Source organism: Melanotaenia boesemani, chromosome 2 (genome assembly GCF_017639745.1).
Source record: "Melanotaenia boesemani isolate fMelBoe1 chromosome 2, fMelBoe1.pri, whole genome shotgun sequence".
NCBI classification, from domain to species: domain Eukaryota; kingdom Metazoa; phylum Chordata; class Actinopteri; order Atheriniformes; family Melanotaeniidae; genus Melanotaenia; species Melanotaenia boesemani.
In genome coordinates this window covers 32497246-32510752 of record NC_055683.1, presented here as the reverse complement: position 1 = coordinate 32510752, position 13507 = coordinate 32497246, and the positions used below count along the sequence as shown (strand labels likewise).

Here is a 13507-nt window from a genome sequence, read left to right as displayed (position 1 = left end):
GTGAAACTGATATGTTGCTCCACAGTGAACAATGTTGGAAAACTGCACAGTTTTTTACACATTTCCCTAATCAGAAGCTGTTTTGATGTTGCCAGCAGATGGCATGATATAAATATCGTTAGCTGTCCTACACGACGACGCTGAGACTTTTGAACTGAGAAAAAACACCAGATAAAGCAAGAGAAGAAATGGCGGAAAGCATTAGTCTGCTGATGCACAAAAATCAACCAGCTTCATGTTTTAGTTTCACTTTTGTACTTTTCTTGACTCATCCTTTCATTTTTTTATTATATCTTGCTCTCACCCATAAATGGTAATGGTTAGGTGTTTAAAATTCCTGGTATGGGTTAGATTTAATGAACATATTCAGGTTTAGAAGTTGTACAAGTTGAACATGTATGTTTAGGGTTAGACAAGTTCACATTGCACACAGATTTCACCTTTTAATCGTCATTGCAGATTATGTAATCTGACCTTGATTGTGTCTTAGCAAACAACAGCTTAGGGACGTGTTGCCTTCTCGGGTTTAAACCCTGGAATCTACAGTTTGGACATGTGGACAAACTGTTCTGTTTCACATCCTCTAGTGAGACTGGGGTGTGTGTTTTATGTTAAGTTAGAATTTAAAGAATCTGTGTCTAAGTTTAGGAAATTATAGTTAAGCATAAAATCCACAAGATATTGAAAGTTATGCTAAAGGCTTAATACCAAGGGGTCCTGTCAAGGACAATTTGTGCCACTGCTGGAGCAAAAGAGTTTGATTTGAAATGACTGCACAACTCCAGAGCTGTGCAATCATGTCAACATGTAGATTGTTGTTGTATTTTGTCCTTTAAATGTTCATATAATTTCCCCCCCTGTCACAATGACATTAAGCCATTTTCTCAGTAGCTGGATGCTTACACCTTCAGAAAAATTCAAAATAAGTTCCAGTCAGCACTTGAATTTCGTTTGATTTATTAGTCTCAAAGTGATGAATATTATCATCCTCATGATGTCTGTGATTCTTCTGAAGATGCTGAAGGTCATTTTAGAAAGTAATGAATACCATTAACTGTGTCTGGTTGTTATCTGGTTAATTAGAAATTATCAAGTATTTGCATTGCAACTCAATGAAAGAATTCCTGTTATCTTTGTTCTGCATATTTTATAAAAAAAAAAAATTTAATTAATTAATTAAAACCCCATGATTTGCAACTTAATTGAGCCCATCTGACAGTTTCCATAAGTTTAAGGTTATGTGGGATTATTCTGGTAATTTATGGGTGCAATCAACATAGTCTGTGTGCAGAGAAACATCTGCAGCTTTTGCATGCTTTGTGTGAGGTCGCAGAAACAGACAGTTACGAAACATTTATAAAACACCTGTTTAATTTCTTTACCCCTCTGGTAATAAATGTTTCTCCACATTTATTTAACATCTGCAGCCAAATGTTAATTTATTAGACATGAGCTAAAAATGAGGTAACTTTGTCTAGTTTTAAACTGGTTCATAGATGTTATTTACTAATTAGAGGTTTTAGAGGCTTCAGTTTTTGGTGATGGATTGGTTTTTTAATCATAAAAGGAGGTGTTTCTCACATTTAATATTTAGCACAGTCGATAAAAGATTGGAAAACCTTCCTATAATACAGTTTAACTTAAAAAGATCACAACCTAAAACCTCTAAGACATTACATGTTGAGTCATTGGAATTATATTATAATATTTCATTTAGCTTAATGGGGACTATATAGCACTGCTACTGTTTATTAAACTGCTTCCACCAGTCACTTATTTTCAATCAGCCACCATCACATCAAAGTGGATGTTTGTTAGGGTTATTATTATTCATGAATAGAGACCTCGCAACCACAGTTTCGTTTATATGTTACACGCACACACACACACACACACACACACACACACACACACACACACACACACACAGAGAGAGAGAAATGGGCAAAACACACTTCCAAATAAGCAACGCTCTGCAGTTTTAATACAATCTATTATTTAGATTCCTTTCCTGCCACTCGGTGGCTCCTGGTGAGCTGGTGGTAAAAAGCCTTCGGTGGAGAAAGAAACTTTTGTCAAATCACATTACATCTGAGATGGGTGACATGCTGTGGAACTGTTAACACACACACACACACATATACACATCATGACAGAAATGTTTGGCCATATTTACTGGACTCTAGGTGGAATTCTTTGTGCTTTTAGAGGGTTACATTGGAAGTGACAATGTACTTGTCAATTGTGTGTTTCTGTGGGCCCTTCATTTATTTATCTTGACCAAACAGGAGCTGTGCACATCTCTCTGGTAGATAATGTTTGTTAAAGTGAAGTGGCAGACTGCATTTATGGCCAAACCTGTCCTTCAAACATTTACTACCTAAAACCGTCTAAAAGTAGAAACATTGAATATAAATAAAACATGAAATATATAAATCATATAAATATAAATAATAAAAATAAATATAATGTAAATAAAACATAAAACATGAAATACATTTAAAAGAGGATGACCCGTCAGCTAGCTGCAGCTTCAGCCCAGGAGGAATCCTCTCCCCTTTGTCTCCGAACCACAATCTGGAGGCAGAAACAGGAAAAGCTAAACAGCTGTTTCTGCTGGAGTTCACACCTGTAGCACAGGAGCAGCATGACAGTTTTTCACTCAGCTGGACAACAAAGTCAAATCAACATTATGTGATAAAACTAGCTTACCTCTGCTCTACCAGCACAATCAGGACCCACATACTGTTCCACTAAAACAATGATGAGCTTTAGAAGCAAAAAGACAAGACAGAAAGATGGTGAAATTCACTGGTTTTGTTGTATCTGAACTTGTGGGGGGGGGGGATGTTTAGCTAACCTGGTAGAACATCCTCCCCGTCAACTGGAGGGAAGCTGTTACTATGTCAGGATAAGATCACAGCCAATAATTTTCAATTGGCCCGATAAGTTGCCTTAACTATATAAAATACTTAAAATGTGCATCACTAAAAATGAACCTGCAGCATCCCTCCAGTGGATCTCCAAAATGATGCATGAGGCAAATTTCCTTTTAGCTTTTGAAGCCACAAACTAAGATTATTATCATTCCCTACAATTTCAGACAGAGAAGTTCATCAGTTTTCACACGTTAAAGTTCCCACAGACGGTATTTAAACCTAATGCAGCAGCTGTGCTGTATGAGATGGGGATGCATTTAAGTTCTTAGCAGAGCGCTCAGCCTCTTTTGTGTTTCCTGCTTAAAAGCTTTATGTTTTCAAAGCCGTCTTGGCCATACTTCTCTGTTAGACTGAGGAAACTTTAAACTTTTCCTTTACTTTTCTTTGGGTTAAACAGAGTCCATGTGTTGTTTTTCACCAAGACATAAGGATCTAAGACTTGTTTGACTGAGTCCAAGTTGGGGTTTACTTTCTGTTTTGGCTTAACTCTTTTCTGAGGACATACAGCTTTCAGGATGATTCTAATTTTTAAGCTTAATAAATATTATAAATCCTCAAAAGTTGGACTCCTCTGAGTCTCTGCTTAGTCCTCCAAGTGAAACTAAAAGGTAAAAGAAAACAGAAAAGTCTGCTCAGGTCACACAGAGGTGAAGCTGAGGTTTGAAAACCCAAGAAAACTTTTTGAGAAATTTGGCCAAAAGATTCCTGGAAAAGAAAATCAAAGGACAAGTTTGGCTGAAAAAAAAACTTTTTATTCAAATTATAGAATAATTGTTGTGAACTGTTCTGTTCAGCCAGGGGACCTTTGCTGTCTCTCCATCGCATCGTTCAGCATCACAACTTTGCAAAAAAACATTTAAACTAGTTGGATGTTTAAAAAAACACATATACTGAAGTGGTCAAAGTAGAACATTTTAACCACAACAGACAAAATTATAGAACCTAAACCTGGGTCGGGAAAATAAAAGTTCCCTAAAATCCACAATGAACAATCCGAAGAGACACAAGCTGAAGGTTTTATTGTTGTCTTTATACTCCCCTGACTAATATATCATAAAAAGCTGTAAAAACATTTCAGGGTTAGCAGTGTATCCAAAATGGACCAGTGGTGTTAATGTAGGACAAGCTTTTCAAAGTAAAATAAGGTTATAATTCCTTCCAAAAAACACCAGATCTTCAAAAGTACTGTTGAGTCACTAAAACAGACCACACTAGCTGTTTGAAGTTTTACTTTGGGCACTTTTCCTAGAAAATAAACTCATTTTACTTCTTCAAGTATTCTTAGTAACAGGAACATTGACTAAATTATGTTTTGCATTGTAACTGGAGCTCAAGACTCCCGGTAACATTAAAAATCTGAATGTAAATATAATTAAATCTCTAAGCACCTTCTGGCTCTGATATTTTTGATGTGTTTGTTTGTATGATGATTAAGGACTCATCACTCAGCCTTCCTTTTGTGTTTCTCTTCAGGTGTTCACCAGGTATGGGAAGTGCTACATGTTCAATGCTGCAGAGGAGGGGAAGACACTGCGTACCACCATGAAGGGAGGGACGGGAAATGGCCTGGAGATCATGCTGGACATCCAGCAGGATGAGTACCTGCCGGTTTGGGGGGACACAGGTAGGCCTGGTAACCAGTTTACATTTTTCCACTCCTTCCAAGATCCAAGAATTCTGAAAAATATCACCTTCTTATTATTTTTCTGTTTTTGCTTTCTGTCTTTTTCTAAATTAATTCTGCCATCAGATTCAACTCACATATCATGAGATTTCTGTTGCCAGGCGACTAAAACACAAATGTTGTCTCATTTCCTTCAACGATAGTTCATTATTGTGTACTGTTTATATATGTGTAACTACATGCTGACAGTTAACTAAACCTTCCATGTTTCTTCCCATGAATTTAAGAATAACACATTTTCCCCAGCTCTATTTTTATTTTTCACTATTTGTATCCACCCATGATGTGCACCCATGCCAAGCTGGCCCTTCAGATCTATCCATGTCTGAATCAGTTCTCCTTGTTCTTATCTCCAGGCCAGCACAGTATCTCTATTATGAGACCTACCTTCCAGAGAAATCCTGTGTTGTTCTAAATTAGCTTCAACCTTATCACATAATGTCACACAAAACACATTTCTGCACAGTTTGCAGTGTGATTCACCTCACTGGTTTCACACTTCTGCAGCAAAGTCAATCAGAGATGATGGAAACCAGTTAAAACTTTATTTTCCCTGTGTTTGTCCTTTTTCTCCATTCACATATTTTAATTGACCATAATTCAGACTGCGATGATTTGGGGAAATCTGCTCAGGGGACACTTAATACCCAGAAATTGTAAATTACATAAAGTCTCTAAATATTGGGTGTAAATGTTTATGATCTGTGGCATGATGTGATTCTGCTTGTGTTACTCATTTTAATTACAATTTGCAGGTTAACAACCTCAGAGACATAAAGTGTAGAAAGATGCAGCAAGCAAAGTCTGTGCCCAATAACAACATTTAGAGCTGTTTTAATCTCAGAGTTTTTCACACTTAAAAAAGAAAAAAAATCACCAATTTGTAGATCTGGTTAATAGGTAAGGTGGATCCACAGTGGATTTTTGGTTTGGATTGAAAATATGAATACAAATTCACTAAAGAGATCACAGTTTTATAATCCTCGGCCTGATGAGCATCAAAGAAGCAGGAAAGAACAACGATTAGGAAAAATGAGAAAGCTGGCATTAACAAACTAAAGATTTCATGTGTTGTTTTAATAGTAATAAGAATAGAGCATAACAAAGCTAACATCTGACATCTGTTGATGTCAGAGGAGAATGTGTGTTGACTGGTTGGAGATGAGCACTGCTTGCAAAATACGCAAAGCCTGTCCTGATGGACTACAGTAGCAGAGGACCACTGAGTGCCACTCTTGCCAGCCTAAACTTAGCTTCAAGACTAGAAAAACATTATCTTGTCCGATAAGTCTTGATTTCAGCTCCACATTCAGATGGTAGGGTCAGAATTTGATGGAAGCAACATGAAAACATCCTGCGTTTGATCAATGTTTAAGGCTGCTGCTGGCGTGATGGTGTTGGGGATATTTTCTTGGCCCACTTTGGACTCCTTATTATTGATTGAGCATCATGAGGTGGTCCAGTTGGTGGAATAGGTTGTCCAATAACAGTATTTTGGGGGGTTAGAGTCCCACTTGATCACGTCATCATTATCTTCGTTTATTATCTGTACCGCTTCACCTATTAATGGTCGCGGGGCAGCTGGAGCCTAACCCAGCATTTAACAGGTGAGAGGCTGGGTACACCCTGGACAGGTCACCATCACAGGGACTGCACAGAGAGACAAACAACCATGGGGGATTTTATAGTGACCATTTAACCTAACATGCATGTCTTTGGACGGTGGGAGGAAGCCGGAGTACCCAGAGAGAACCCACACATACATGGGGAGAAAATGTCAACTCCCCCCAGTTCAAGCCAAGGCTCGAACTAGCGACGTTCTTGCTGTGAGGATGTGATGCTAACCACCACACCACTGTGCAGCCCTCATCATCCCATGTCACAAAACTCAAATCCTGTCCAACTGCTTGCTTGAACATGGCAATGAGTTCACTGTAGATCTCAATGCAACAGAGCAGCTTTGGGGTGTGGTGGGTCCAACCTGGTCCTATTAAGGTATACTTAATAAAGCTCTGAAGCTCTTAATGTCACTGCAAGTGTCAAACGTCTAGATGGTGGCTCAGACTGAAAGTTAACTAGTAGGCAGCGCAACTACACATTAACAAATGAGGTGTGAAGTGGAGGGCAGATCAGGAAGATCCAGCAGCCAAAGTGGAATAAGCAGCTCTGCAGAGGGATGTAATTCACTCTGGACCCAGATTTCATTATTACCCTCAGCTAAGGGACTCATTCTCCATCTCCTCCCACCAGTTACAATCCAACCATACAATAACCCCCCACACCCCACCCCCCTCCTGCAACCAAAATTTTTTCACACTGTCCATCATCCAGAGGCCAGCAGTCAGTCTGGAGATTTGTTAACAGACAGGAAACTGCAGGTAAAACCTGACACTCCTCAATTTATCATGATGGTCAAACATTGTGAGAAATGTTATGTTTTATGAAAAATAAACAAGACTGATAAAAGTTTTGATGGTTGGAGAGAATGGATGGTCTGTTGCCTGGTTACCAAGCTCTCCTTACTCTGCTGCTGTCCAAACTGCACACCGAAGGAAAAAGAAAATGGATTGGACGTGTCTTTGGCTGTCAAGAAGAATTTTTTTCACTTCTTTTTTTGTCAATAATTATGCAGAGAGCACCAGAAAATCAATCTGTCTAAGTGATTAGGATGCAGAATCAGGTCATGATTTATCCTCAAGGGTTTTTCTTCACTCTTTTATTATCTGTATAGCCCTGAGACTAAAGGAAAGCTGAAGGGTCTAACAAGGGTTTCAAGAGATATGCTGACCTTTTTTTTATCTGAGACACAAGCTTAAAAAAGGCAAACATTGCTAAAATCAGTATTTGAAAAAATATAAAGAATGTCAGATCTCAACGTTCACTAAAAATTATATTAACGTGGCCATAGTACATGTATCAGGAGTCTAAGGGGGTGTGTAGCATCCATTGTAGCTCTTCTTCAGACATTGTTGTTGTTCCATTAATCTGTTCTAACATCAGAACGTGTTGGCGTCATGAGTGAATTCTCTCTTTGTGGTGCTTTCCATAACATATTACAATGGCTTTCACTTTCAGCATGCAACAAATCTGAACACTAATGGACAAACAAACAAATATTTCAGATGAAATTGTATAAATAAACACATAAATAATGAAATGACATATAACATATAACACCAAGTCTTCTTTAGCACACAATTTTAGCCAGAAAAAATAGGAGAAAACCATTTAAAGTTTCTTAACTTATACATCAAACCTTCAACTCACAAACCACATGTCAGCATATGAAACTGCTCCCATTTACAGCTGCTGTGTTTAACACAATATTCTGTATTAATTCTGTAATATTCTTGGCTTCATGGGAATTTAATGCCAAACAGCATGTTACAATAAAACTGTTGCTAAGATTTGGGTGATTTCTGTACCTGTGATTGAAATCAACCCTCATAAATAAAACACTGACTGGTCAATAAACTTAAACATGTAGAAAAGGGGCATTGATATAAATTGCGATGACAATACAACCTGTCAGAAAACTGTGATTCTGTAAGACTTTTAAAGGTACAGTGTGTAAGAATTATTGACATCTAGTGGGAAAGATGGGCATAGAAATTACTTCAAATATCAAGCCCAGTTATGAATGGACGGTGGCCGTCAGTGGCCAAAATTCTTTCAGATATAAATATGTTTTCATTTGAGAGTGGATCCAGTGGCCTCAGGTGCTGCAATGACAATTTTGAAGTTACATTTTTGAGACTAGGAATAGAAGTAACTACTTAACAACTTTGTTGAGTTTAAATTTAGTGCCAATGTAGTATTTTAGTGCCAACAATAATGTTTAGATATAATTTTGTTGCTGAAAGTTATAAATAGCGTCCTTGTCCATGGAGTCATTGTTGATATGATGGTGTTGAAAAAAGGGATTTCACATTTCTCCTGTTTACTCATGCATAGTAACAGAAACTAAATATTTGACTAGAAATACATTCTCTGAGGTCCCCAGATCTCCCTAGACATCAAGAACATGCGCATGAACCTTATTGTGAAGCAATTCTTCATTTACTTTAGGTCTGAAATCTGGTGTTTACAAAAACTTTAATGGCTAAGCCAGTCTTCTAGGGATGATGTCATGTAGCCAGAGGTAATGTAAAATTAAGCCAGTAAGAAAAAGAATGGGCTTCAGTACATGCTATCATGTAATGCTAATGCTACTGGATGCTTAAATGTCCTAAAATAAATGATGACCAGAAGTGTTAGAAAACTGGCTCTGAGATGAGGGTCACAGGTCTTTTGGTTGGACATTGACTCAAAGCATGTGCTGTGAAAAACCTTTAACTATTATAAAAAGGAGAAGACAGACTTTTTCAAACTGGCCAGCAGTGAGTCATGTGGTAAGATCTGAAATCTGACATTGCAAATATAATTCTGCAAAGTTAAAAGAGCTTGGGGGGAAAAATGGTTAAGACTATTGACAGACGGCTGCAAGAAACATTCACGTTTCCCGAAGATGACGGCTCACTGAGCACCAGAACATCTGAACATTTAGAAAGTTAAATTTATAATTTATCTGAGAAATTTGCATGCGGACCTCTGATTATTAAATTTAGAAGATATGAAAACCTTCCAGCATATTGAATAATTAAAGCAAAGCGACAAATTGTATGCAGTCAGATGTAGTCCCAGTTTTTCTAATTTCAGATAAGCACCTTTCCTTTTTAATCAGCCACATATTAGCGTTTTGTTTTACATCGAGTTTGCACTAATGTACAGAAACTAAAAGCACAATCCAACATTTTAGAGCTCCCAAGCATCCAATTATATTGTGTTCACACACCATTTCTCTTTTCTGACTGCGTTACTGAAGGATTGATGCAGATTGGTAGATGTATACAGTTTTTGAATTCGGTCTTATCATTTCTTTGCAAGGAGGCATGTTGCAACATGTTTTTAATCTCACTCTTTATATCCCTGCACTGTTGGAGCCCCCTCTCTCACTGATTGCTTCTTTTTTGTGCGAAACTTTGATATTTTCAGAGCAGCTTTTCTTTTACTGTTTCTGAATTTTGTTTTTCTAGCAAACCTGTCATGATTTATGTCATTTACAGCTCAGGTGTGTATAGGTAAACGCTTGTAGAACCACCACAACTCTGAGCTTCCTGACTCCCTTCCTTTCTGTTTTATATTTTACAATAATAATCTACCCATCACTTCAAGCTTTTGCTCTGATTTTATGTGGCAAACGGGTAAGTGAGGTCCAGCAAGCAGTAGAGAGCATGATAAAATCTCACCCTGCCTCTGCACTTATTCAGTCTGCTGCTGTTAAATCAAAGCAATGGTAAAAAAAAAAAAACGCTTTCAGGAGAAGCTGAAAGGAACAGCAGTTAGCTAAACATGTTTAAACTGAGTACAAAGTCCTTGATCCTCTTATCCATTCAGCTTGATGTTGACTTGTATTCATTGTGTAACAACTGCTTCTTGGAAGTTTAGAATTGTGTTATTTCTGTGCATAATAAAGTTGTTTTCTTTGGCAGGGACAAATGGCAGCAGGTTTTTGTTTCCTTTATACATTCACCAGAATCCAGAGGTCATCTAATACCTACATTTGTTGCTATTATTGTGGTGTAGCAACAGAAACACAGTGTTTCTCTGGATGCCTTTCAACCTGTCTGTAAACCACCATTTATGTTTATGAAAAAGGAAAACTCAAATACACCTGTCAGCAACACTTAAACAACATATTAACTTCTATTTTTCTTGGTGAGTTGTGACAATTTGGTTTTAGTCTAAGACATTAGACTTCTCGAAACTAGTTTTGCTCAATTTGTTTGCATCTCTGGTAGGTTGTTCCAGTACTTTTTTACAGTCAGTCTAACATCACTGTCAGCGCTTTGCTAATACTCAGAGTGTGGAGTTATGGAAACAAACCAGATAAGCTAAGTGTTGCGACCTTATGTTTAAAACCCATCATTTCTGTGTTCTTTTGATGGTCTAGCTATTAGCTGTTTTGCTATTTTTAGCTACAACATCTGAATATGCTGCATCAAACAGCACCAACAGTTACCGCTCACAGCTGGAATTATAAACAGCAATTAAATGCGACATTTAAAAACTGTTTCAGGTTGCGTTTGGTTTATTTTTTAAAGATGCAGCTTGTAATTGGTATGTTAACTGGTATGTTTTTATATTTTTTAGAAAAAGCTGTTTACATCCATCTAAGAAAAATTGTATCAAGCTGCCATATTTGTGTCACCATCTTTACTACGGTATCTCTGAATGGACAAAATGTGTGTGAAGTGAGAACCCTCTGAGCTTTAAAACTGCAGTACCGGCTTTTAGCCACCATCTATACATTCACGACTGTGCCTTATTTGCCCATCTTTACCAACAGATGTTAGTAATTCTTACACACTGTACCTTTAATAATAGAGTCAACCGGCTTGTGTAAATCCATCTTGAACAATTTATAAATCCTGTTTCTATCAGCATACATTACTACCGGTGAACTACACCAATGATGATTTAAATCAGTTTCTGGGAAATAAATCAAACAATGTAATCTTTTGTTTTTGGGAAGGATAACATTGCTCTGTAGTCGCCCCTTGGCTGCAGAAAACCAAACCAGTTGCTACAACCAGCTCAGAAACCATCTCTAGCACCAGCCCTGAACCAGTGTTAGAACCACTTTGGTTGATAAGGGATATGTGACTCGCTGATTGTGACACCTTTTGGAACTACAAGAAAGTCTCTATTTATACAGTAACGGTAGAAAATGTTAATCGTGAAGACCCAGGTTCAGCTCCTGTGAGACCGTTGTTTTCTAACTCTGTATACCCTTGATGGCACGAATTGTGTCATAAAAGAGATCCCTGGGCCTCATATTACAAGAACTACATATCTATGTTCTTTGGAAAGTCTTACAAAGAATCTATCAGATTTAATAAATCACTGAATTGTTTATATCAGTGTTAATCTAATAATGGATCCCATGTTCTTGTAAATCTAATAAGGACTGTAACAGGAAATGCACCGCCAGGCCCCATAAAGGTCCATGAGACTAGACATGTGTGCACACATAGAAATGTTGGTTAAATGCAAACTTATCTACAATGATGCAAATGTCCTCAACACCACAGTCTACAGTACATTTTCTCAGTTAAATGAAAATAGAAAAATAACCAGATTTTTATTTTTCAATTTTGTGTCTTGATGCTAATTACAAGATATAAATAATCACTCTGTAAATGTCAAATTCATTTCAAGCAATTCATGTCTGAACCACTGATGTGGTTCATAAATCATAATAAGCAAAGTTTCAGTGGAACACTCATTTAGCTCATTTGAATTTCTAATTTCTTTTGAAAAGTTTAAGAATTTGGATGAATATCAGTTTCAAAATTTTTGGAGAAACATATGTCTCCAGCAGCTCCTTATTGGAGCTTTATGCCCGATTAGTAAGATGTATGGGCTTTGTATTTATGGAGCCATATTGTTTGCCAATGAGATATGGGAATGGATTTGGAAAGGGTGACTTTATGCGTGTGAGCATGCTGTATACCACGCAGATGGTATTGAAGCAGCAGTAAACATGCCATTGTGCCAGTAGGCTTTCATTTGGTCTTTAAATAGTGTGACCAGTCAGTTTTTATTGAGTGGCATGGCTCTCAGTTAACATAAATAAAAAAAAAATATATTTTAAAAGACTCAAATGTTTAGAAAAATAAAAAAACTAATTTTAAAATGATCATTTATTAACATATATTAGCATAATTTAAAAAACTGTTTTCTTATACAGGTCCATCTCTATAATTGAATTTAACATTTGACAGGGCCGGCCTGGGACACAAAGTCAGTGTAGGAGTCAAACACTGACTAAGGCCACCCCAGATCCTATACTGCATGCATATACTCATACGAGTGTACATATACACACATATGGGCTTAGTAATCACCAAAGCTCATAATTTTAGACTAACATTAACACAAAACTACAAACAGCTAGTCCTATACTTTTCTTTACTCTCTTAAAAAGGTTCAATGCAACAGTAAAAACATGACTCTTATAATAATGGTGGTATTAGGTTGATGTAAACAACATGATTTTATCATTTTGTAAGCTAATCATTAAGATGACAGTTTACCAAAGCACATATAATACACCAACAACAATGTCTGCTACAAAAGTAAAAACAAGAAGTGGTCAACAGCAGCTTCACCTGATGTCATTTATTTATTTATATTAGACAATGAAAGTCATCTCAACTTAGATAAGTTTAAGCTTTTTTTTTTTTTTTTTTTTTTTTTTTTTTTTTTTAAATTTAAAAAAAAAAAAAAAAAAGATAAGTTTAAGCTTTAAGAGGGGTTCCCAAACTTTATCATTCAGAAACTCACTTGTGGAAGTACATTCAGTTCAGCATGACCCACCAAATATTTCATTCAGTAAAATAAGCCATTTCATTACTATGTGAACGAACACATCCACATACACACACTCCATATGAAGCTGAGAACAAAAACATCAGACATCACACATTTTACCAGCAAGCATAAAACGCCGCATTCACATAATTTACAACCAGATAAACATGCTGACACGTTCATTAAGCCAACAGGTTCCCTTATTAGCATTTAACCTGTACTAATAAAATGTTCTTCATTGGCAGTTTACAGCTGTTTCTCAGTTGGACAAGAACATATGTAGACAGTAATTGTATACACCAAGCAGTCACAGTAGCAAAAAACCTCCTGTAGCCTATATCCAAGGCTGGAATAACCAGTAACTTTATGTTTCAACTAATAGGAGGTGTAACCATCCTGCAACGGTAGAATGAAGTTTTGACAGGAAGTACGAGGGTCATTTTTACAGCTACATAAAAAGGGTCATGAA

General features: G+C 37.0%; 1 protein-coding gene across 2 annotated transcripts in view; it reads left to right on the top strand.

The window, feature by feature from the left end:
- Window positions 1-13507, top strand: part of asic2 (acid-sensing (proton-gated) ion channel 2) — a 480215-nt gene that overhangs the window by 431115 nt on the left and 35593 nt on the right. For both annotated transcript variants that reach the window (XM_042002156.1, XM_042002149.1), the window contains one exon: window positions 4413-4563. In XM_042002156.1, coding sequence (XP_041858090.1) covers window positions 4413-4563 — 151 coding nt within the window. The remainder of the gene's footprint in view (window positions 1-4412; window positions 4564-13507) is intronic.